This window comes from Aptenodytes patagonicus, chromosome 1 (genome assembly GCF_965638725.1).
Source record: "Aptenodytes patagonicus chromosome 1, bAptPat1.pri.cur, whole genome shotgun sequence".
NCBI lineage: Eukaryota > Metazoa > Chordata > Aves > Sphenisciformes > Spheniscidae > Aptenodytes > Aptenodytes patagonicus.
Window position 1 is genome coordinate 53,423,340 of NC_134949.1, and position 27,122 is coordinate 53,450,461.

At 38.6% G+C, this 27,122-nt stretch overlaps 1 protein-coding gene across 9 annotated transcripts in view; it reads right to left on the bottom strand.

Annotated features, from left to right (window-relative positions):
- Nucleotides 1–811: 811 nt before the first annotated feature.
- Nucleotides 812–27,122, bottom strand: part of ANKS1B (ankyrin repeat and sterile alpha motif domain containing 1B) — a 450,635-nt gene continuing 424,324 nt past the window's right edge. For 6 of the 9 annotated variants that reach the window (XM_076335287.1, XM_076335293.1, XM_076335278.1 and 3 more), the window contains 4 exons: nt 16,569–16,655; nt 11,831–11,968; nt 3,949–4,116; nt 812–2,722 (listed from right to left, as the gene is read on the bottom strand). In XM_076335287.1, coding sequence (XP_076191402.1) covers nt 2,612–2,722; nt 3,949–4,116; nt 11,831–11,968; nt 16,569–16,655 — 504 coding nt within the window. In that variant the 3' untranslated portion in view covers nt 812–2,611. The remainder of the gene's footprint in view (nt 2,723–3,948; nt 4,117–11,830; nt 11,969–16,568; nt 16,656–27,122) is intronic. The other 3 variants (XM_076335327.1, XM_076335320.1, XM_076335281.1) reach the window with 1 other exon arrangement.

A 27,122-nucleotide genomic window follows, 5' to 3' on the forward strand; every position in this document is an offset into this window, starting at 1 on the left:
GGGAAATGTTTCCCTCTAAAATCCCAGGTTTCTGCAAATACAGAAGTGCCTTATGCCTGTTAACTCTTCTCTCTCCTTCCAGCTTCAATTTATGTCTGCTGTGGGGGCTCCAATCGTTCACGGACTCACCGCATCCCAAAACTTTTCTCTTCACACTCATGCCCTGCCCCACCAGTCTTTCATCTGTCTCATCTGTCTTGCTAGCCATCCTGTCTATTTTGCCCCGATTATCTCTCCCAAACAAGTTCAGCAGCTTACTGCGCCACCTTACCTGCTCGACGTCTCTTTGATGAACCTAGATCAAATTCTTCTGCAAGTTGTCAGTTCTCCCTGTTGTTTCACTCCTTTCCCTTACATTTGCTTAGAGTTATGCTGCAGCTCCTGTCTCATCCTTCAATTTTAGGGGTCACTCAGCTATATAAGAGGTGCCCCAGTTTTATAGCCTGAAAATCTGGCCACTCTGTACTTTTGGTGCCTGAAGTGAATGTGTTTTAACATAACTCCCTGTGCGAGTCCTCACAGGGTGCGATTAAATATGGGAAGTCAGCAGTTCAGTAGTGCACCGAAGAACCAGTTAATTGAGTAAAGTAAAACCATACTTTAAAGTATGAAGTATTTACCATCCGTAAACAAAATCTGTATTCTAAACCAAAACTGTCTCCACAGCAATGCCTGGGTTTGCGTGGGACAAGACCCAAAGCCCAGTGAAATGGGGGAAAGGGGAGGGGAGGACCTTTCACTGATTTCAGTATCCTTTGGATCAGGCCCCTTATGTCCTTTAGCAATGATAAAATGATGCACAAAGCACTGGGACTGTACAACTTCTTTTTATTTTGTGTGCTTTTATAGGATATAAATAAATGACAAAATTACAAAATTTATAACTGGAAGCCCAAGCATATTTACATAAGTATTTGTTGCAGTGAGGCTACTATTTACTGTTCTCCTATACAATTTTCCTTTTGGTACCATATTTTTAGTGTTATTTTTTTACTGTCAGTTGACTACGTACATATCAACAGTGAATAGGCAAAATATGTACAAGGAACTATTTTGTTCAAGTAAATTGAATACTGTATTAAAAGTATGTCATCACTCAGCGCTATGATTAGGTTTAACTAAACCATATACAATTATCAGTTTTAAACCAAGTTCAATTATCCATTTTTTGGAATTTACCAACTGATGTTTCTAATTGAAAACCTCAGCTGGATATGAAATAATAATTAAAAAAACATTAAGACAACCACACAATTTATCAATATCTCTATAATGAACTTCAAAATGATTCACAATTTGACTGGATAGAACAATATACGTTAAAATGTCATTTTTCTCCTATAGTGATATTTGTACTGTTATAATTTCAGTTCTACATAAATATACATCATGGTATTATACAAATACTCCACGGACATTAAAAAAATTAAAACACTTCAAAGAAAATTTAAGTAAATCTTATTTAATCAAATATTAAGCAAATGCTTAACTATTTTGTTCCATGAAAACATTTTTATTACTTTGGAATTTTTTTCTTTTTGTCGCTATTTTTATTTAGAAAATGTTTTGCAGTAGAATTTTATCAACACTCTTCCAAACAAGCTTTCTGTGACAGAAATCTTGATAGCAAAATCCATGGTTTTGACTTTTTTTATAACCACTGAGATTATTTTTTAAAAATACTAGTAGAATTCATGGCTATAGCAATGTTGAACTGCATAAACTATATGTAGGTGTAGTAGAATGACCATTCCACTTTCATTCCAGACTGATCACACGGAACATCCAGTGCACTGATGCTACAACTCTTATAATTTTCATAATGCTGCAATAGCAGTGGTTTACTTAACTTTAAAATAAACAATATTTGTCATAATTAATCTGGCTTCCTTCCATAAATATTCATATGTTTTCCTATAGTACTTCTCTTCCATAAAAATATCTAATAAATGTTTTCTGTGCATTATTAATACCTTTTTCTAACCATTCATAAAACTCTGATCCTTTGTTACAATGCAAGAGGTTCCTATTTCTGTAGAGGATCAAAGGACACCAATGATTACATATAAAACCAGCGCACACAGAAATCAGGGTGCCTAATTTCTTGTCACTTTAATGAGTTCTTTATTCAACACAGTAATTATTAATGAATTCAGTGGTTTCACAAATACTCTATTTATTAATTCTGGTTCTATTTCAATTAAAAACTGCCAAGATTTAAATAAAAAACCAATCAAATATTCTACTCGTAGGCAGCATTAGTGTTAGTTTAGAGACCTTTTGTTTTTTTTTAAAAAGTAGAATTCTAAAATAAGAAATCAAAGAAAGCACTGTGGCAGAGTCACAAGGGAGAACTGCGTGAAAAATAAGGTTTCTCACTCCTCTTGTGGACTGTAATTTTAAAAGTCTTCATATAGTGTCATTCTTCTGTCAGTGCTGCAGGAAGAAGAACATCACCAGAAATGACTGTCAGCCTTTTTTGTTAGTTACAAGGCCACTCATACAGTGCAGTCTTCCTCTCTGCTGGATTGAAACGTTGCCATAAAGGAAAGGCTGTGCTGTGACTGCTTGGCGTGCAAGGCACAACAAGGAACAGGGGGACGGTTTTGTATCAGAAAATGGTAGTTTCATACTTGGTATTAATGCCTCTTTTGGCTTCTTGTCCAGGTTCAACAATCCATGGTAGATTCGCAAGAGTCTTTTGTTCAGATGGATCTATCTGCTTTAAGACAAATGCAAACATACAGACAGGTTACCATCTCTGTGCACAGCATTGCTAGCATTTTCTTTAACAAACAGAACACAGAACAAATCCTGTACTGACAGAGTCCTACAGCAGCGAGGGCGGTGGTCTACACTCCCATGTACCCACGGTTGCCTTCTTTTTCTTCTTTAGATCAGAGCTGTGTCTATCCCCAAGCTGTAGGGCATTATAGGTTGTTAAAGCTATGTTTAAAGCTAGACGTGATCCTGAGAAGTCCTTTTGTTACTGAGACAGATGACGGCATCAGGAAATGTTCTTTCTCTAAAATTTTATGGATGAAGATTCTGTGGCAATGGACAACAAAGTGTACAGCCGTACATTTTCCACCCCCCTTCCTCTCATCCAATAATTAAATATCACAGAGTATGGTTCTCACTTTATAGCCAGTGAATATAATACAGTGTGCAGTCATTCTTCCCCTTTCCCTCCCACATTACCCTGTGCCTGTATTCTCACTTGATTTAAAATAGTTTTCTTTTTTTTTTTTTTTTAAAAGCTCTACCATAAAAGAATATTTCTTTGTCATCTATGCACTTCAGGAGGGCACTTTAAAGACAATCAGTATGTAGGGTCCCATGAACTTGGATTCTTAGGAGTTTGGGATTACAAAGAAAATATTGAAAAGGTACATTGAAACCCAGTTTTGAAGCAGGAGGGTCTGCTGAGGGTCAAAAAAAAAAAAAAAAGTAAGAAAAGAAGTTGCTTGGTATGACAAGATAATTGCAAATTGATTTGGATTTGCAATTTGGTTCAGATACATATGCAGTGATCGTGTATCAAACACGTTTGGCGCTGATTTTATTTCTTGACACAAGATCAGGAAAGTCCATGGAACCGCACAGTTTTAGAGGTATGCATTGGCTGTGATCCTCCGCACTTAAAAAAGCACAATACATTAGAATTAGACCGAATCAATTAAAGGTCTGCAATTACTATAAAAGACATACGCACAACACTAGCCAAGCAACATCTTAAACTGCAGGAATCTGAAATGAGCAGTTGTTCAAAGTGGTTGCCCGTCCTGCGGTGACAACCCTACCGGCTGATGAGCAGAGGTGGCACAGCGGAGACATGGATCGTTTCTGACTCAACAGGTATATTTATTTATACAGCTTCTACGTATATCAACTCTTAACTGTGTAGCTGAATTTTGTTGTTTGCATGCACCACTACTTTCTACTTACCACTGACTTCCGAATACTAACACGTGGTTTGGGAATAGGCTTGGAGGGTTTATTTTCAAAGCTTTCTGGGAGGGTTGAAGAATGGCCCCCTTTTCGTGCTTGTAGTGCAAGCTGATAGGCCACCTCAAATGCTTGTCCTAGTGTAAGAATGATTTCATACGCTAAATTCTGGAAAAAAACAAAACCAGTTAAAATTGGAGTAAGGTTGAATTATCATCAGACACATGAAGTGGGGTAGTACTGTCTACAGAAGTGATGTGTAATGTAAATAATTAAAATCACACTGGTAATAACCTCCTAAGTCTCTGCAATATTTACATCTGTCATTTGATTTCTCATTGATTAAAAACAATCTAAATGCAATTCATGGTACTGAAAGTAATTACTTCTAAAAACCTTGAAAACATTGTCTCACTAAACATGAAAACAGGAGTGGGTGAGTGCATGTCATCTCTTTTTAGAACAAGGACATTAACCCCCCAACTTCCCAGTTCACTCCGTAACTGCTGCTCTCAAGATCCCACCCATCTTGCGCTACTGCACCCATCTGACATTCCACCTTGCTGTATTTCGGACCTCCTCTGCTTGACCCGTCCTCCTCCAGAGCTAGCAGCCCGATGCGCTGCTTCCCTGGGCGTGTGCCTCAGGATGCTCTGTGCTCTCACCGAACAGCACGGGAAGAGGGTGCAGCGTTGGTGTGATGCTTCCAAAAGGACAAAAAGCGAATGTTGAAAGTGCACGCTCTGCCTCACAGATGCAGTGCACTTATGCATGCATGAAAGTCAGTGCTCTGCTTTGGATGCACGTTTCAAGTGCCGGGGCAACCTTCTCACGGTTTTGTTTTCTAGAAGTAAAAATGTTTGAGCTTAAACTGGCATCTCCGCATACTCTTGAAAGCATGGGGGGGTTAGTGTGTATGACCAAAGAAGTCAGGCTCTTAAGACTAAGACCAGTTTGGTGGTAAGTTCTCATTGCATATGTAGAAGAAAACCTGTTGAAAAGTTTATAAAACATGAATGAGGATCCCAGGGGGTTGGTATAAATATTTTTTCAGTACAGTTTTATGTCAACTAAAAAGCAGCTGTGAGTTTCAAATTTGACCTTAATCTAAACTGCAAGTGAATTTCTATGGTAATTTTTTTCCAGGTTTGTGGGTTTGTTTTGTAGGCTCCTACTAGATCCTATTTCTAGGCTCCGAACTTTCCAATATTTTGACCCCCTGCAGAGCAAATGCAAGCCTGCAGGCCTGCCTTCTTATCTCCTACAGTCTCCTTAGAATAATTCATAAATCATTGATGTAATTCAGAAATTACCCTCTCCTTCTTGAACCTCTGCAGCCCTTAGTTGGAAGCAATCCTGTATTGCTTTGAAACTAGGTGATCCCTTAAAATGTTTCTGATATAATTTTAAATGAGATCTCTCTTTAGCTGGTCAAGTCTAAGCGTTGAGTTTGCAATAAGCCAGAAAGCAATGCAAGACACTTGGCAGTACGCTATCTGCCCTTCAATTGTTAAAACACAGTTAAAAGGATAAGCATTTTATTTCATGCCTTGCGCTGTAATTTCACTGTAGTCACAAAGAAATTCCATCCCTTTGTTATCGCACGTATACTGAGATAGTATAGGCTAAATTCAGCATATTTAGCTCATTGTAAGAGCTTCTTATAAAGGTGCCAGCTCTGGTCTTTGTTAGGTCAGACAGAAAACAATTATACTCCTCCACTGGGATATGCTCTTGGCTGTTACAACTGCAGCCACAACAGCAAGCTAGCCAAAGTTTCATAGCTTCCCAAATAAAAATGTCTGCCTGATTTGATAGCAGTAGTCTCCAAATTGTCTCCCCTTTGACTTAAGGAAACTGGCCAAGACTGAGAAACACTGAGGATGCAGTTTGCCAGTGGAGTAATAAATGAAAGGCTAAAGAGAGTATTGTAAAGTGCCCTGCCTTTTAGCAGAACGCTGGCTATGGAATTAAGACCAACTGAGTATAATTGTTAAAAATGTACAGAATAATATTATTTGAAATTGAGTGCACCTATTAGTAGCACAAGAATATTATTCTAAAGACGTCTTAATCTGCTGTTGTGACAGTAAGACAGTGTACTACATCATCACGGGATTGTCTACAGTGGATATTATTATTGCTAGGGAATACACCAACAGGACAGGGTGTAGTAATGGCTTGGAGAAAAAGTAGACTGTAATACTAGTGGGACTGAGAAAATGCGCCGCCCAGTGTGGCTTACAAAAAGGTCACTGAGAGACAGGCCTGAAAAGCTTTGAGATAAGAGTGGAGACAAGCAGAGAGTTTGCCATGCTGAGCCATAAACCCAGTCTGGGTCTTGCATCTCGTCAGAAGCCACTAAGGTTTGTTTTCTTTCAGTCTGTAAAATGAAAAAATAGGCCTGCCTGGAGCCTGAAAGCCATTGGAAACATGTAACTGTTTCTATGGTTAATAAATATTTGAATTATAGCAAATAAAACAGAACATTCACTGTTCTGTTCAATATTCAACATGTAAACTGAACCATAACTTGTACATAAATTTCATACATTGTGTGCTGCGGTAGAGCCTTGACAAAGAGAAGTCTGCAACTGGAGGCGAGGGGGACTTTAGAATTGTACCTTGTAAAATTTAAAAAAGGCATCTGCAAAATTGTATTTTGAAAAAACCAGAAGTGAATAAATTTGGTTTGAGGAATTTCTCACCTGTAGTCCTGGGAGAGGAATATGAGGATTAGAGTTTGTATGGACTCTTGCATGGGCTATACCAGAGAGGTAAGAGCAGGATTCCCTTGGGGCTGGGGGCAGAAAACCACAAAAGCCGTTGTGGAAATTCTTCTGATGGAGTGAGGAGACGATCTGATTTTTTTTGCATGTGGCACAAAAGGAAGGAAACAGGTCTGCTTCCCCGAAAGACGCTTAGCACAAAACTTGTAGACCCCCTGGTCACTGTAGAAGACATTGACCCTTTCAGCACCCCATCAAGCTCCTTGGAAAGGAGGCAAAACTTTCAGGACCACGGTGGTTCTGAGGCTGCGACAAGCCTGTTCTTTGCTTGGCACAGCAGAGAAGGAAAGTGAGTAAGCTAACGCCTTTAAGCAACAATTTCTGGGAGATGAGAAATTGAGGTCAATCGCCTTGTTTGCCACGTAATGTTACAATTCAACGCCTCAGTGCAAGTCTGAGTCAGGATTCTTCAGCCGCTTTAATTCAGCCAACTTATTACAATGGCTAATTGTTCTGTTACATTTTAACTGACTTTTTTACTGCGTAAGTTGCAGCAGGCACTGCTGCTTCATTGTGTTTTCGTGCTTCTATAAAGCTTTGTTGAGGCTTCAGGAATATTTTAAGAAAGAGAGTAAGATTTCTGTGTTTTGAGCTATGAAAACTTAATATGTCACTTGCAAAGGAATTTTTGGGAAAAAACCTTACATTTTGTCTTTTTGGGAAAGCACTTTTCATATAATGAAGATTTTACAGGTTTTTGCTTTCAGGTGATGATTTTTTCCCTTCTTTAAGATCAATGTCAAATCTGGTCTTTTTTGAAGACTGAATTTACTGAAGAAGCTTCCTTTGGAGCCTCTCAGATGATTAGTGTGAGCTACCCATCACATCGGATGTGTAGGAATGTCAATTAGGACACCCTGTGTTCAAGGTCCCAAACTTAAAATCGCAGTTGGCAAAAATCAAACAGAACAGAATATATGGAATCTTAACTTAAAAAATCTGAAAAATGCCAACCCAGTTTAAAATATCCATCCCCTGAGAAGAAATCAGTTCCCTACTTCTTAGTTATAACAAAATCTTCAAGGCCCAATGTTGAGGATTTCTACTATAAGAGTCTGGCAAGAAGAGAAGGTTAGTTACTAGTAATGGGAGTTCTTTCAGATGCAGAGCTGTCATACATATACATTTATACTGTTAAGTGTACCAATGCTTTAGCCCTCCAGACCTCAAAACTCTTACTTCTGGGGGGATCTAGAAAGGACATGGATCTGTCTGCATTTTCCAATGTGTCAGCCTTCGTGCATTCGAGGGGAAGAAAGCTCAGCTTGCTAAAGACGGTATGATGAGACCAACACGGCTGGCATTTGCTTGTAACATCTGTGGACTCCTGGGCTGCATGAGGCTTTCATGATCAGGCACTCCTGTAACTTAAATTCTTGATCCTTTCTCATTCTGGATTTAAAGCAATCGTGGAAGGCAAACTCTTCTGAATCCATCCCTCTCTTTTAATGCCACACAGAAAGATGTCTTGTATGCAATGGGAGGATGGAAACAGGCCTTCAAAGTGGGCCTTTCAGGTTTTGCAAAAGCCACTGATGTAAACGAGAGAGGAGAGATTCATTTGCTCATGAGCTGAAAGCTCTTTGTACCTGAGCATGCTCCATCTCAAGAAGTTGGCCAGGAGCAACTGAAATGGTTTGACACATTCCACCTAATATTCCCCAGAGAGGGGACTGTCTGGGCATGCTGTCTCTGGATGCTGCAAAGGAAAGAAGTTTTCTGTTCTGGAGACATGGGGATGCCACACTGATTGTACCTGAATGATCATATGAATAGAGAAAAATTTTATAAAGTCCCCTAAATCCCTGGAAGAAGGCAATGAACAGAACTTTGAGACCTGAATTGCATGCTTTTTCTTCTCTGCTAAGTATGTATACTAGCAGTTTCCAATTCTTCTCCAGCTTAAGTCTGTGCAATGAAGGACAAAAGAATACAGAAAAGAAGAAAAAAGTCTTTGTGTTACGTAGAGCACCAGTCTAATCCTTGGCATGAGCAAGAGCAGAAATTGTTCCAATTTATGCCGGTTGTCTTCTATTCATAGGTGCATCGGGCAATGAAGCAGTATCTGATGGAAATTACTTTGCATGCCTCCCATATATGAACCAGAATTCGGTATAGGAACTGTTACGGTGGTTTGTTTCTCCAGAGGGAATCCTTTACTGGTAGTTTTAGGGCTGCTTTATAAGTGAACGAGAGTGAAGTGGATTTCAAATATTGAGCAATAAATCCTCTTCTTCCCCCAAACCTTGTTCCCTTCAGTATTGTCTAATCAAGTCTGATGTTTTTGCAATTTTGATTATAGAATTTTAACTCTGAGTAGAAAAGTTAAATGTACAGTCACTCCTAAATAGTAAGTATCAGTAATGCTGGTAGTTGACACGTCACTACACTAAAATGCTTTCTTATCTGCAAAAAAATTGTTCTTGCCCACATTTCCTGAGGAACTGAAGGACCTAAGAGAGTGTATTTTTTTTCATACCATTGCATATATTGTATTACCATAATACATATGATTTAAGATGCATCTTTTTTACACCTTATTGTAGCTTTCTACCATTTTAAACCTTATTTTTCTTAATAGGATTGAACTTCTACCCATTGGCAAATGGACAGGACTGTTTCTATTAGCAAACTGGAAGATCAGGCTAACATAAGTGTTAGACTTTAAATAGAAAATTTAATTTACTGTATGCTTGTGTTCTGAATATCTAGGTGTTTTTTACAGAGCTTGTACTTGCATCGGAAATGCTAGATTCCGAGAAATAAAACAACACAAAAAGAGAATATTTGAGTGGGTAACACCCCACTGAAGATTATGTTGCAGGAAAAAACTAAGTTAAGACAGTTAAACATTAAAGTCTCTGTATTGCTTAAAATAGCTCTTTAAAGTGCTTGGGGTATTAAATGCTCCTCCTAAGGTACAGGAAGTGAGCAAAATGTTGTAATTATTCCTGGATCATTATTCTTTCCTTGCCAAGCAAGGAGAAAATGAATTTCATTTGCTACACCTGGGTCTATGTTTGTGCTTGATTATTAAACCTATAAATGAAACTGCAGTACTTTGAAACCATTAAGAAGCATTTAAATGGATCACGAGAAATAATAACCTCTCTCAATCAGTCTAATTTCAGTTGATTCACTTATCACTAAAATCTGTATAATGTAACATCTTGTTGACCATGGTCTACATATTTTTAACACAATTTAAGTTTTTTCTACTCCCTGTGGACACTAAAATGTCAGCAGAGAAGTTAAACAACAAAAGCACTGAACCAAAATGCTAAAATTCCTTCTAACCTGCCTTCCTGTACATCTTTTTATTTAAACTATCCTACATGCTATTGCTCTGCAATGTTGACTGTTTCCCCAGTCACAAATAAAATGTCTCAGTTCAGACATATCTATTTTTTTTAACTTATTTATATTTGTGTAAGCATGTTTCAAGAATTCATACACATTAAAATATTTTTTCTTGAATGATTTAAGTTTTAATAGCGTTTTAAATTTCTCTTGTGCTTAACTCAAATGGCAAGTATTCCTGAACTTTTTGGACAATAAGCCCTCTTAGTCCTAAAAATTAGAGCTGCTATTTATTTCACCAAATCTAGCTGAAAACAATATGACTAATTGATACGTATTCATGATTTCTTGAAACACTAGTAGTCTGCGCATCACCATCTGAAAAGCATAAATATAGGAAGAACTTAGTCATTTTCCACCAAAATAACAGGAACTGTGAGAACTGTTGCTGAAATAACATTTTTGAGATTTTTTTTTTTCCCAGGTAAGAAGGTTGGAACAAGAAAGTAAGAATTAAAGTATTAATTTGCTATTTTCAAAATAAATGCATTTTTTTTGAAAAAGAAGAGGTGCTGCTAAAATAAAATTTCCCCAAATTCCATATCTGAATTATTTGTTAAGCTAAAACTCCCACTGACATGTCAGAGAGCAGAGAACAACAGAGGGGCCATATAATAATAATAATAATAATAATAATAATAATAATCTGTTGGTGGTTACAGGGGTAACCTCTTACACAAGAACACAGAAAGGACAATGCTCTGCACAGATCTCTGTTACCACAGATGTTTCAAATCTTTCAGATTCAGTGTGGTAGCCAAACATTCCTAGGACCTCTTGAATTATGTAATTATCCACCTGTGTGGTCTCTTCTTTGTCAGATCTGTGTGTTTCGGTTCTCTGGTTAAAGTAAATACAAAACTTTTCATACACTCTCTACATATTTGCAGAGGAAGCTTCCATTTTCCAGTTCATTCAATATAATGTCAAAAAGTCTAAACACTGTTTAGAGAGATGTCTGAGTTATTGGGACCGATCCATCTTAACACTGAAACACTAAAACTCATGGAACGGCAGGGCTAAGAAATCTGAAGAAATCACTTAACGGTGGTAACACCTGATCTCCAGTCCAAAAAGCAGCCCAGCCCACATCTGCATCATGCATGTGGGATGTGTCCAAGCTCAAAGGACCCCCACAAGAAAGCGTCCAACCCTTTCACCCCTTGTTGGCTGGCATGGGATGGACCCATGAGGGTAAAAGCCAAAAGGCTGGACATCGCCAAACCAGTCCTTCCCTGACTACACAGGCAGTACAACATAGTCAAAAATGCAGGACAATGCTGCAGACTTAGTTTAAGCTAGTTCCCAAACCTACCGCTTGGCAGGATTGAGCACTGTATATAATGCGCATTGATCCAGTTCCAATTTATTTGGTGTGTGCTGAGATTTCAGAATGGGTGGCCAAGCCTGCTTGTTACAAAGTTCTTGGAAGGCTATAGCTTAGGTTAGAAGAATTACATGTCAAAACTTGTATGAAAAGCTGCTCGCCAAGTTTACGGTCAACAACTGGGGTTACAGAGGTGAGTTATTTCAGATGGGAAATGAGGTAATATCAAAGAAAATCTTTGCCCTTCTCCAGAAATGTTCTTTTACTATCCCATAGTAGATTAGTCTTTTCATGTGCTAAATGAATGATACCTTCCATTAATCACCATATACCCCAAAAATGTTTTAATAGAATTGAAGAACTACTACTATCACAAAGAACTATTAAGTATCTTCTATAAACTGACCACATCAAACGCAGTGAATACGTGGCAGTAGTGATGATTAGTCTTCAAGTCTTTAGTGATGTACGCAAATGTAGAAAGGTCTTCAGGGTCTTGTGCAGCACAGGAAATGTTACGGATTTCATGTTCAGCAATAATATTCTGTTTAAAAAAAATATTTTCAATCAACTTAGGAATTAAATGTAAAAGAGCCGTAAAAGGTGTGGTTTTAGATTTGCATTTATGCTCATCTGCTGTGCTGAAGTATTTCAGAAGTTTCTTAATAAGAAGAGATTTAATACACCCCATGTGTGATCTTACATAGGTCACTGGAATTTTTACCCTCTCCAATGATATCTAAAATTGCCAATAATCTGGTAGGAAACAATTACATTCTAGAGTCTTCCCTATGGGTCCGCTTGAGTTTTGTACAGTTTATTCAGTATCCTATGACAAAGAGAGATCTTTCCTGGCATACAGCTGTAATACAGTTTCAAAGCACTATACGAGCATCTTATGATGCTGCTGGTTTTCTGTATAATGATCACTACATGATACTATTTCAGTCTACTGACAGACAGGGTCTGGTGAAACCCAACAGGCTCAGGTTTTTTGCACATGTTGTTTGACAAATTTCAGCTATACTTTTTCAAGAGAAAAAGACACCAAACATCACTTATAATTGAAACCCTGAGCTCTTGAAAGGCTTCTGCTTAGGAAAAAGATAACTACAGGAGGATCTGGCAACTTTTCTCCACTTACTGATAACAGCGTCCTGTAAGAGAGATGTAGAAAAATTAAACCATTCATGCACTGAGCAACACTACTTGCAACAGCCAATGTAAGCTATAGCATACTATTGAGATAGAGGTGGGGCATGTCTGTCCGATGAAATAAAAAAAAAAAGCTGTCTTAAAGCTTTGGAGAAAATTATGAATATTCATTACATAAATTGCTGATATGTAATTATTGTGTTCAGGCCAAAGGAACCATGAAGCCAGAGAAGAAGACACTGCAGAGTGGCTTATGATTAGGCCTTGCTTCAGCAACACACGCATTTCAAATGATTTATTTAAACAGAATGATTAATTGAATATTAATTTACCTAGCAGTTAGTTTACACGCTTTTCTGAATTGTGGCCCTGCCGGCTGTAGCTCTGGCTTTTCCACAAAAACCCAAAGTGAACAAGCCTGCTGCAGCACGACATCGCTATTGCACCACAGAACATGTGACATCTGTAACGTCCCGGTCCCTCGCAGAGCCACCATTTGCTGCTGCCTCAGTGGCATCTGTCCAAGTTAAAACAATCTCTGAGCATCTCTGGTTTTCCCTCACCCCTCTTTTTTCCCTCCCACCTCCTCTCCTCCCCCTCTTTTTTTTTTTTTAAAGAACAGGAAATACATGTAACTAAGTCACTTAAGATGCTTTGCCATATCTTCTTTCATTTGCTAAGTGTCAACTTTCCCCCTTGCATGTAGGTGTCAAGTTTTTGAAAAGACATATTAACATATCTAATTGAAGAAATCATGGCTTAGGAAAAATCTTAATAAAAAGCATTCCAAATTTCAAATTATGGAAAAACCAAGATAAGGAAACTGTTACTGAAGAAATGAAATAATCCTCTTAATCTTAAATTGTTGCAACATACTTGATTATTCCTGTTTAATGCATTATTCATAAAAATGACAAAACCAGTACTTATGTTTCAATATATGCCAATTTATAATGACACGTATAATCTCTGCTTAACAATCATTGGCTTTTTATGTTACTTCAAGCATTTTATTTGCTTTGTTCTCAAATTGATAACTTTTACCCTCAATAAAGATTTTGATGAGAATTACAATTATACCAAAACCAGGGATTTAGATAGCCACAGATATAGCTATAATACACTGTCATTGATGTTGTATTGGCAACACTGTAGTTTAGAAGGCAGAAAGAATTAGAGCTTGGAAGGTCTTAAAAATCATGTGAAATATTTATGCCAAATCATGAGCCACAAAGTAATCACCTGAAGTTATGCAGTGTATGTGAAAAGAGCTCTGCTGTGCTGAAACTTTTCCGAGGTGACCCAGGGTTGACGCAGGGCTTTGCACTTTAGTCAAAACTCATGGAGATTATTTCAATGTTTTAAGTTTAAACCAAGTGAAGTTTGGAAACATATCCATATCATTTGTTTCGAATAAAATGAGCCATACTTAAAATAAATCTTCTGGATGAAAATTAGTAGTGAAATCGAGCTTTTTCCCTAGCTTCTATAGGATATCATCTGTGATCGCCTTTCAAAATTAAACATGTTTTCAGTGCACACGCTTACTGTTTCCTAGGGTCACTACTCCAGTAGACCCATAATCTTATTCTGTGGAAACTGCAAGGCTACGAACCACCTCGCTGTTCTGGGTACACTCCTCAGGCACTGACCGACACTGTACAGTTGTTCTAAAATTTGTCACTCAGTTTGTCAAGAGAATCCTCCGGTGCTTCTGAAAAAGCAGGGAAGCTGAAAGCCGGTTCTGGTTCTGCCAAGGAAATACCTTTGAGAGATCAGGTTTTTGCTAAGCAGCCTTCCTTTTGCTTGCCTACCTCCTGTCAGACAATCCCCCTCCTGGCAGAAATCCCCCAGAAGTTAGGGTTAGCTGTGACCCACGAGAAAATTGTGCAAGTCTGCTTTTTCCTAAGCAGCAATTTCTTTCTGGCCTCACTTGCAAAGAAATGGTGTCATGTCAAAGTGGTGTCATGCCAAGCTTCAAGGCGCCACTGAAATAGCTGTCGTGGAATGAGGTCAGGGCCCCTTCGTCACCTGAAGCTTTGCCTGCTACGACTCGGAATACAAATTCTTAGCTTGGTGGCATAAAGGAAAAGGATGAACAGCCATGAGAGCTGAGTTTTCAAGCACATAATTGCTAGCTATTTTTGTCATTAAAAAATATGCATTTATTGCTAAGTGGTGCCCAGCGCTGTCAACTATAAGCTCATATGGAAGCGGTACAAGTCTGAATAGGATCTCACCTTAGTGCTAATCTGTTTTGGGTCTCGAAGGAATTGGGTACAGCACACTGTGGACAAGGATGATAACAACGCTCCTGGGAGAGTTGCAGGCTATTACCTGGTTTTTACAGAAGGGAAAGGCAGTGCAGATTTTGAACTGGAGAGAAAGCAATCTACCACTTGAGAAAAAACACAGGACTGTGGCATTATTTACCTCCATCAAATACATCTATTGCACTATTAGGTATAAGATTTCAGTGGGACTGGTCTAGAGCCACCTAATGTAGTTTGCCAAACTTTCAAGTTTCCATCTTATATAAGATTTTTGCACTGTGTGCAAAGAGATACTGGAAGCTCCTTTTGTTCTCCTGATTTTTTTTGCAAACCTAAGGACGTTGCAGTTACATCCTTTACACTACAGAGGAGATTTAAGAGCTAAAAACAGCCTTATCCAAGTTAGAGTTAATAGCATCACAATGTCCTGATTTATGCCCTGCACATCAGAGAAAATAAAGGAAATGAGGGTTGTAGAAGCTCAGTTTTGAATCAATGGAAGAAAAAGGAGCTGACAGGAATCCCTGGCCTCTCTGCTCTGGCAAATATGCCAGACTTGACATAACAGTAATTTCACCTCTGTTTTTCTTTCATGCCATCTTCTGACCCTAGATATGGCTTCCAAACTCTAGCAGAAGTTCACAAATCTGCTTTTGTTCCTTCACTTAAAACCCAGTTCTAGTTAAACACCTTTAAAAACAGACTGATTTGGCAAGTTTGACGGATACTGGGTTAGAGGTATTGTGTGGTCTGAATGTTCAGCAACACAAAGCAGTTATATACATTATTAACCTGGTCAGGTAGCTGGGTTGTCAGATTTATTTTTTATATTGCTTAGTGAATTTTAGTCACATAACAGAAAAGATAATTTCTTTTCTATTCATATGCAAGCATCAGTACGGATTGCATTTTCTTGCCATTTTAGGCATCTGAAGAAGAGAAATTCATGCATTACTTTACTGCTGCTTACAGAGCTTGTACATTTTACTTTGGCTAAGCAATAACCCATTGCTCTATCCATCACTGAGTTCTCTGATCTCCCAATTTCTGCTTTTGGTTTTTGGGTTTTTTTTGTTTTAAAGATGTTGGATGTATTTTAAATGTAAGAAACAAAGCACAGGGGCATTGCCACACAGGAAGATGAAAAAAATACGGAATAGTAACTGTTAAGAAGCTGCTGCAGTTCAGGGAGTCAAATGGCTAGTACCAGGAAAACAGCTCTCGGAGAGGCTTTGACATTTGAAAAAGACATTCAAGGCTCATGTGTCTTATTCTTACAATGGCTGGTCCTGGATAAAACCTTGCGTCTTTATTCTTCGTTGAGACATCTTTTTTTTTTTTTTCCCAAAATTATATTAATGAACAAATATATATATATTTTCTGCATATTTAAGGAACTGTATAGGGAAGAATATGGTAAAGTATTCCACAGAGGCTCCCTGCCAAATGTCTTTTGTGATAAGCTCGCCTTTTAATGGCAGAAGGTTGGACACAATGTTCTCCAAATGAGCCGTTAAAGCTGCTTCACTTGTCCTCCAGACTGAGTTTCTGGAGAATGACAATGAGATTACATACGTTTTGGAGAGAAGAGAAAAAAGAGAGGAAAACACAAAGTGCAACTCTGTCCCCTCTCTGGCCTGGTGCTCTTACAGAGCCAGCCTCATAGGTATTCCTATTTGTGAGAAATAAAAGCTAATACTGAGCAATTGCACGTACCTTATTTGTTGCATCAATAAATTTGACTCCCTTGTAAGAGACAGACAGGACAATGGTTGGTACTTTCTTCATTTGTTCTGTAGACTTCTGAAATCAAAATGAAAATGTTGTTAGAGCTGTGTTGCATTGAAAGAACAGTGCTCTTTCTCTTCTTCTTCTGACAAAATGCGTAAGTCAAACAAAAGGTACTTATCCAAATATTTGACTTTTTCTTGAGCTGACTATGGTCTGGGCTTTGGAATAGCTGCCTTGTAGTTACAAAACTAAAAAAGAGCTTTACAGTTTGTTGTGAGGATGGTAAAAATTCTCCTTTTTCCTAGCACAATGGGAAGAGAATGAAATAAGTTTGCCAGGCTTAAAAAGACCAGTCATGCCATCAGGGGTTTCCCAAAACGTGTGTGTTTAAGACATCTATCTGATATTCCCCATTCATCGCTGCCTCCCCTCCCCTCTTCCTGCCCTTCCCAGCTGTAAAAACCAACAGCGCAGTACTTCTCGTAGTACTGTTTCTGTGCTGCAATTAGTTGGTATTTTAGAAATATTTCACTCTCTTGCCTTCTTGCAGTTGTATTTGTGACACGAGGTATCCCTGCAGCCCTCTAGGCCTGCCAGTCAATCTGTCAGTCCAACGTTGTGTCTTGTCATGTCTGACCGCCTGCACTTCCTTGAGTGCAGCTGCTACTGGAAGCTGCTTTACACATGAATTAGCACATGAATAAGGAGGCTTATTCTGCATTCCCTCAGTGCCAGGTTCTCCTGCCTGCAGTTCATGTCTTCCTGTAAGGCTATTTTTTCTTTTATGCTAGTCTACTTCTGTGTGCCTTCAACGTGATGCACACAGCAAAGATATTTCCTGCTGAGAAGATTGCACAAATATTTGGGATAGATTCTCTGCAGAAAAACCTGTTGATTAGCTCACAAATTAAATTTACTAAAACAACCCCAAAACCAGCCAGACAAAAAACCAAATATGGCATAATAGTTTATAGCTGATTTGAATTCTTTTAAGGTAGAAGGCAATGACAGACTAGACTATTCTATACAAAACTACTATAGATAAATAAAGTAGATAACGTTCAGAGAACACTCACTCATGGGAGTATCTGCAAACAATCAGAGATCAATCAAACATTTTCTTGAGAGGAAGGAGTAAGTTCAGTTACAGCTAAATATGAAGAAACATCAGCACACACATTGAAAGGTCTAGAATTGGCACCTAGAAAGATCATTAGAGCAGCTGAACAAAAGTAGCAGCAATGGTTTTGTATTCTTCAAGAAAAATAAAACAGCATAGATATAAGCTTGAAAACACAGACTGTATCTGAAAAAAATGTCGGAAAAATAGGCGATCTAACACTAGAGAGCAAAACAAACAAAAGCTTAAAAGAAAAAAACCTGTAATCAAGTCCCCTTATCAGATCTTGTTCCTTCCAGAATCAAATGAGACTCCATTTTTGCCAGCATAGAATTCAAAGCTACAGATCTAGCTGCGTTCTGCAATTAGTGTCCGTGCCATGAAGGCTAAAACCTCTAACTAAAGTTTCAAGGAGAGCCCCACCCATCCGCGTAATAGAGAGGACTGTTGCATCTCTCAGTATGAAATGACAAGAGACTCAAGACGACAATCAAGTGTTAATTTATCCCAGAGAAAGCTTCTTTCACCCAGAAGGCTAGGCACTTTTAAAAAAATTAAAGCTTAAATCATAAAACATCCTGAAGAATCTAACAAAATCTGAAGGAAGACACTAATCTGATCTGCATGTCTCTGAACTGAGTGGAGAAAGAAATGGTACCCCTGCCAAAAGCAGAGCAAGTACCTACCTCTGTGTGTGCGCGCGCATGTCTCTATAATAGATCTTAAATGAGCCTTTTCTTGAAATTCAATTTCAATGCACAGAAAGCACGACAGTGATTGTACGGAAGCTGCAGTACATACATCTATCAGAATAACAAGCAATATACCCCGCATATGCTCATAACCAGACAAAATATTCACAAATATGACAACATCACTTTAATCATCTGGCAACCCAGCAATCATCCAACTTTTGTCCTTTCTTTCTATCCCGACAGCTACACTCAGGAGCTCTTTGTCTCCCATTTTGATTATTGTAATTATCTCTTTCCTCGCCTCCTTAGCAGCAAAATTCCACTTCTCCTCCAACACGCTATACAAACACAGCTACTAAGTTCATTTATTTTAGCTTTTTGGTCTAATTTGCACTATCGTCCATTGGCCATAAAGGTGAAATTTCCTGTTGGCAAGGCCACATGGCACTAACCATCTAGGAGTCCTCTTTCATCTAGACCAGTAGTTTGTAATTTAATCATCTTCCTTATCTGCTCCACATTCACCCGGGTTTGTCTAGAGCAGACCTGATATTTAGTATTTAATCAAGGTCGTGAACTGCCAGAAGACTGTATCTGCATGAAATAGCTCATCAAGATACTATTAAATTACAACTGGCAAATCAGGAAATTAATCAGAGACTGATGGACATTTGTAATTTATTAAGCCAAACTGTCTCAGCTGGTAAGGAGCAGGGGATGATCCTTATCAGCTTGCAAACCATACAAACCTCAGGATTTGTGCAAAGGTGTTCTGGAAGACTGTAAGTGTAGAAACATGATTTTGGGAAACAATTCTGCACTTGTACCCCCATTGCAACAAACAGTTGGGCAGTGGAATAACATCCTTTGTTATTATGACAGTGCTATCATGAAAAACACACAGCTCTATTCCCCCCGCTCAACTCCCAGTGATACAGTAACTGAAGTTCACCATATAATTATTATTTCCAAGCAGTTTCCAGACTTCAGCAGTTTTCAGTTGTCATGGTAAGCTCATACTATTTGCTTGTTGTTCCTTTCTTTTTAATGGAGGAGGTGGCTGCCAGGATGTGTAACGTGAGTTTTCAGAGATACAATATGAATACATTTCGCTCAGGCACCGTAAGTGCTTTGGCTCTAAATCCTAGGATGTTGAGATGAGTCCCATAGCTTTCACGGTCAGACATTTCACACCTCTGTGCTGGCCAAGTGGGCATCTCTGCCTGTGCCTGTGACCAGAATCCGAGAAGAAGGTGGGACACAGGAGTCAGTATTCCCTTTCCTTGGGCTTTTCAGGTTCTAGCCACTGTATCAACTCCGTGAGGACATGATGAGATGAGAAAATATTCTTGTCCATCTGGTGCCTCTATGGGAAGCATATGGACTTGAGCCAAAGTTATAGGAGCCACAGCTGAAGGCTGGCATCGGATGTCATGTGCATGCTGACATATGCTCTAATGCTCCAAGGCACGTTCATACCATAGTAGCAGGATTAGATTTTATCTCATGTAGAAGCAATCATAGTGACAGGACCCTGTCTTTGGGCAACTGCTCACTAGCCTGGAACTGGTCACAGCTCCTATGAACTCCATCGTTTGTGGCTGTGACTTTGGCTCTTTGTTTTAATACATTTCTTTAGGACAATCATCTGGATAAACAGCAAGCATATTCTAGGCTCGTTGCCAGTGCCTGTCTCTGATCAGCTGGTCATCTACATAAGGACAGATGTGCATGCCCTGTCTCCTCAGGTGCACTGCTCCTGCAGCGAGGAATCTTAATGCTGCACAGTCTGCCATGCCAGAGAGACTGAGCTTTGGTCCCACTTCTGAAATACCTCCTACTGGACAGGTAGATGACTATGTGGAAGTAGGCCACGTGTAACTCAAGAACCATAAAGCAGGCTTGACTGCAGACACATGAAGATGGAAGAAAGCATCATCATCCTAAATCTAATGTGACATATGTTCAGCTTCCCCAGAGCCCCCAAAAGACACAGAGGCTTTTTCTTCAGAATAAAGAATATCAGGAACAGCAGCCTCGCCTGTATTTTGATGCAGCTGCTGCGATGACGCTGCTTCATCCCCTTAGCACCCACAATGGAGATCCGTCCAGTGGAAGGAGGTGGAAGGCATCTTCTGCATAATTGCCTAGTTATTACAATGCTTGCTTTTACAATGAAGGTCTGGATTTAAGACCCTTCTGAGTTTGCAAGTGAACCCGCTGCTGCCATTACGCAGGACAGTGCCAAAACCCTGAATATCCTTGGACAGGGCTGCTCCCAGTTCCTCCTTTTGAAACTGGTCATAAAGGGATGCAAGAGCAGTGGTGCCAGAGAGAGAGCACGAGCAAATGCAAGCTTACGTCTGATCTTGTTTACGAATTTTCTTTAGTTTCACTGAAAAAACCACCATACTCACAAGCAGACTCTAAACAGATTTCCATAGTATAGTATTACAAATTGTCTTAAGTGGGTAAAGCATTTCCACCTGTATTTTGATTTTGAGCTAAAGGCTGTGCAGAACTGCTAGACATTTATTTAGAATATAAACTAAAATCCAACTAATTTGAGATCCACCCAGCCAGTGTGCCTAACAAATCAAGGTAATTAACAATGGCTTAAGAGGCAGAGGACTTTGTTCTATGAATAAAGCAATATAAACTAGCTGTTGATTTTTAAAAAGCAAATACATGCAAATACAAAACCTATAACCCTAAAGGGCCTTTAACCCTTTCAAGACAGGATTGTACTGCAAATACCTTGTTCTGTGCAGAAGTGAGAGCACTAATCCAACACTTTTGAATACTCCTGCAGTGTACAAAACATGGTATCTCTGTGCACACACACACACAAAGCAGCTGAATAAGAAATTCAGGAGCACACATAGAATGGTGTCTGAGTAATACGCTCACACGTTCACTTCATATACTGTAGCACATGGTGTAATCCAGCCCACTCTCAAAATGCTTTCCTCTCATCTATTTATTTCCTGCCAAGAGGAAACGGGATACACTGGTACCTCTACTTTGCCACGTTGACCACTTTCCTGTACTTATATACACATTTATAACTGGATTACTCAGCTTTCATACAGTGGCCAAAATGAAACCATGTTCATTTTTAGGTTTTACTGCATATGTAATTATACACGATCTTGCAAATACACAGTAAAAAGACATTATTCAGCTATGCCAAGTCAATAACAATTCCATACATAAATCTTGAGTACAAGTTTATGAGCCTGTAAAATCTTAAGTTTTCATCTTGGCTTTTTATTTTTGCAAACGAATCTGCTAATTCTGTCCTACACTGTTTTTTAATAGCTATCTGAAGACTGCAGCTGGCAATTTTACTGTTCAATTATGTACTGGAATCCACTTCACTATGAGAATCTGAACATTTTTCTCTACTGGTAGCAACCATTAATTCCAAATGGCATCAGACTGCACATTTCAAAACATGTATTGGTACTACCTACTATCATACCCGTAAGTCTGTTACTTATTTAAGGCTTATGAAGCCTCATTAAACAGTTCCTTTTGAGTGAATCACTTTAACAATATCATTCATGAGATGAAATGGAAATAAAAAGTCAAAGTTCATGTTTGACCAGTTAGTTCTGAAGCCAATTTTGAAACTACAATCTGCCTTGTAACGAATATTTACTAACTTCTCTCAGTCCACAAGGCTTAAAAATGCATCACTGTCATAATTTAATACCTCTTGGAATAAGACAGCATCTGTAATCCCTGTGGTATAAGACTGTTTACTTCTCTACAATTAGTGGATGCCTCCAAGCTACATCATTAATATGAACATTGCACTAGGGATCCACCTGCAACTCATCTACTTGAGAATGAGAGGTTTTTTGCTTTTGCAATATCTGTACACACTTATCTGCTGCTGAAAGAGCAGTGCATCCTTCCTACAGCTTGGATTCTTTTCAGCCACAGAGTTCAAGGACATACAATCCTCTGAAGAACATGGGATGGCATGATGTGAATGTGCATAAGGACTGAACATCTTTAAGACCTCCCACCACTTCTTTTTTCCTTTTGAGTAATATCCATGAGCAGGCCCTCCCAAAGTAGTGGCCACACGAGAGAGACAGAGAGACAAGTCCCAAGAGAGCAGAGACTGAAGAATCTAAATTCTCAAACACAGTATTTCACCCTGACATGGTATTTGCCTGGCTATGTTCACTAGGAGGCCTATGGAGGACACTTCTACTTTTGGGGGAGAAATGAAATGGAGATTGAAAAGTAGAAAGGGATTAGCAGAAACAAAGAAACTGCCATCTATGTCCAGGTCCTCCTTCTTTATGTAAGAAGAAAGGAGGAAGGAATGCCCCAGACCCTACTTATTTTCAGTAAAAGAGTCAACTCTGCTTCATCTTCCTCTCCAGAGATAAAAGAAGCAGATTTTGTAACAATTCCAACTTTGACATTTTGGTCTTAAGTCAGCAAGACATTTAAACACCTGCTTTGTGAATAGAATTATGTTGCTCATTCCCCAGGACTTTGACTTGAAATGTAAGAACCTCTTTTCTAACAAGAAAACCTTTAAGAAAGATACATAATATTCAGGAAAGTGGCAGGATCCAAGAACAAAATCTAAGTTCCCTACTGCTGCAGTAAATATCTGATGGGTTCAGACTGTGCAGTTGGTGTATGAAACAGTAGTGATTTAACATTACTGCAAGGAAAAAGTCTACCTTGCTGCTGTGCTCATGCCAGTAAGTATAAAATGGTCCCCTTCCTACCTGGTCAAGGAATTCAGATGTGTAAATGCCAGATGGAGTCTACTGTAGAGAACAAGTTTCTTCCTAGCTCCAATTAAAGTTCATTCCTTTTCTTTATTTTGATGTAAACACATTTTATTCTCGCTTCATGTTCCTATGGTGATTTGAAGTGAAGGCAGTAATCTGACTGAAAACACAACTTGTAATATTTCCTATCCCATGCTGAGAAAGATGAAAGCTCTTAAGTTCTTGAAGGCATCTCTCAAATATAATTAATAAATCTATTCTGGCCAGGACAGAAAGATTTAATCTCCAAGTAGCAAAGGTCAGTTTACAGCAGGTGGTGAATGGAGATAAGGAGACAGTGCTGTCAACTGCAGAGGGAGTTTGTGAGAGAAAATAGCTGGAAACAAATAGGAAACCATAAAACATAAATCCATCCTTGGAGTGCAAATATGTGAATGGAAAAATAAAGTATAATCCCTCTAATAGGCACAGTTCTTGCCAAAAATCCATAATTTTGGATGGCTGCAAGAGTCTGCAATTTGGGTGGGAACAAAAAGCATGTATAACCTTGACCTCCGTGCTGAGCTCAATCTATTGCATCTGCATGATTTTCCCCAAACAAATCCATCATCTGCCCTGCTGGAGCACACTGCTGCACAATGCTGAGAAGCACAGTGGACAGCCAAGAAAAGTTATTAAGACAGAGGTTCCCAGGTTTGGGGTTTTGTTTGGTTGTTTGTTTGGTTCTTTTTTTTACATTATAGAAGATCTAGGATCTCCCTTCACTCTTAAGCTATAAGAGAAGGAGGCTGCTGTAAGCCCCTCTGTGGAGAGACGCAAGGGATATCCGCATGACACTTCCCTTGAGAACCAAAACCATCAGTTGCAATAACTGAAAGCACAGGAAGCATCTACAACTAACAAGGAGGGATCTGCAGTCAGCAAACATGTCATTTTTGTTGTTTTTCTATATCTACGAATGATTAAGTAAGATCAAGATACTTTTTTTTTCACTGATAGGCTTCTTTTGTCCTTGTGCATCTGCTGACTGGAAGACATCCAGTGAATATCAACACTTTTTTGAGCAGCATTAAGTTAAAGATGGAGAAGCTAAAGCCACATTGACAGAAAAATTAGGTACCTGATTTTCATACATTCTCCTTAAAAACCATTACGTAGCTGACTCCAGAAAGATTAAAAAATTGTGGGGAAGGACCTCAACATGGTACAAGGTTATATGTGATGTACTTCCCCCCATCATGTTTCAGTTTGCAGCATGCTATAGATTTGGAAGATATAAATGTGTCCTGGTTTCGGCTGGGATAGAGTTAATTTCCTTCCTAGTAGCTGGTACAGTGCTGTGTTTTGGATTTAGTATGAGAATAATGTTGATAACACACCAATGTTTTAGTTGTTGCTAAGTAGTGCTTACACTAGTCAAGGACTTTTCAGCTCCCCATGCTCTACCGACTGAGAAGGCTGGAGGGGCACAAGGAGCTGGGAGGGGGCACAGCCAGGACAGCTGACCCAAACTGGCCAAAGGGACGTTCCATACCATGTGACGTCATGCTCAGTACATAAACTGGGGAAAGCTGGCCCGGGGGGGGCCGCTGCTCGGGGACTGGCTGGGCATCGGTCGGTGGGTGGTGAGCAATTGCATTGTGCATCACTTGGTTTGTATATTCTTATTATTATTACTATTATTATTATTAGTATTTTATTTTATTTCAATTATTAAACTGCTTTTATCTCAACCCATGAGTTTTCTCACTTTTACTCTTCTGATTCTATCCCCCATCCCACCGGGGGTGGGGGGAGTGAGCGAGTGGCTGTGTGGTCCTCAGTTGCTGACTGAGGTTAAACCACAACAAAATGAAAAAAAAAAAGTAAAATTAAAAAATGTTGCTCTGTCACGTTAGCACAACCCTATGTAAAAATCTTACTGACTCTAAAGACACTGGACAGAGTGGACAGAATTCAGTACCTTTTCACTTCTTTTTTGTAAGTGAAATGTCCCTTTCAGTACATTTAAAGTAAAATGTAACTGTAAAAGAAGCCACATTTTCAATGACAACCCAGTGGTACTTAAATACAATAATGAACATCACAGCAAAACTTCAGGATGACTTAGGACAGCCTGGACTCCCAATTCATAGACACCAACGTTCAGAACACAACCGGAGGGAGAAAGTTTTAGAAAAAGATACATTTTTCTCACTGGGAAACTGATGCTAAAATAATAATCTGTTCCCATTAAGTCAATTTTTTTTCTTCCGACTTAAATAGGAATATGATTAAAAGGACTACATAGAAAGAATAGATGAAATCCTGATTAAAAACTGTTTTATTCAAACCTCTTTGCAATAAAACGCCCTCAAACCAGAAAATAAACATTCTCACAGCACAATGGTTTCAAAAGAGAATGCAAAAAATAAATGTATATAAACTGCATCACTGTGTTATATGTGTCCCGTATGGCACTATAGACTACTAGTGCAACTCCATTATTTTTACAGAAAAATTGTATTTTACATTAAATTTGTTTTCAAACATTTATTTTTTCAGGTATGTAATTTAAATTTGCCAAATTTATTACTTAAAAAAAAAACTATAAATTATTTAGAGTGACCTTTTTTGATGTTAAGTTTCCTAGTTCAGTCAAATAACTTACTGAGGTTGTCATACACTACTATGGTGTCAAATTCTGCCCTAAGATCTGCACAGGCACATGCCTAAAAAATTGACCTGCTAAGTGTGACAGTTTGAAAACTGGATTGGAAGATGGTATGCTTGCAGCCTCAACTAATTCCCCTGAACACGTGTATGTGACTGCAGATCCAGCTGTGTCAGGTTGTTGGGGTTTTTTTAGAGGAGTTTAAGCCCAGGTAAGGAATGATTAGCATGTAATTAGCTGAAAAGCCATAGATCTTCAGGCAATCTAGTAAGCGTGAATTACTGCCAGCCCTTAGCTAAAACAGCTTGTATGGAAGTCTGCGTGCTGCAGATATGTAATCAATAGGAAATGGTTGTCTGATTGCATGAATTTTACACATCTTCCAGCTTTCTAATTGATCCGAATGCTACGTCTAGTGCTCAGAGGCATCTTGCATAAAAGACTTATGATCCACAGAAGAAAGGATTTTGCTCATTCATCTATGTAATTTTACATGTTTGGTAGATTACCAAACAATTATATTCTTCATTAATTAATCATGCCAGAGCATGATATGTTCGCCATCTCTATGAACAGGTGCATTCTTATTACAACTACAGTTGGGAATAAATCGTGTAGCTGGCCTGTGGCTTGTTTTGAGTTTCCAGCAGCAGTATGTTTCTTAGAGGTAGACTGAGCCTCATTGTAATTTTCTACAAACCAGTATCAGGCCAAAGAGCCATAGGAAAACATATTCTTACCAGTTTGAAGGAAACCTAACTGCTTTTCCACCATCAGGTGAAAATGAATTAGATGCCTTTTCATCCTTCAATCAATAAGCATGTAAGTAACTCATAATTAATGGGAATACTCATGTGAGTAAAAGCATCCATAGGATTATGTGACTGTAGGATTAGACCATATGTAAAAAAAAATGGCTTTGGTAACATGTTAATATATTTACTAGTACATATTTTCACGTAGTAAATTCAATCCAGATTATCATATAAGAGCTATAAATTCTGTTTATAAAAGCAATGCCATATGGGCACATTTAAAGTGTGTGGAAAGTACTTTGAAACATGAAAACATAATGCATACATTTGTTTTTTTCTTAGATACAACATGCAAAATAAAAATCTACCTTTAAACTTTGGTATTACTTGAAATTAAGATAAAAGACAGAACAGACTTCCTACTGAATACCAATGTAAATGCAAGGACAATGGAAAACAAATGGGTAACGGAACATTATAAAAGCAAAAAGGGCACAGTACAAGTAATCACAAGTTGATATTATTTAATATTATGATGATAGAGAAAGGA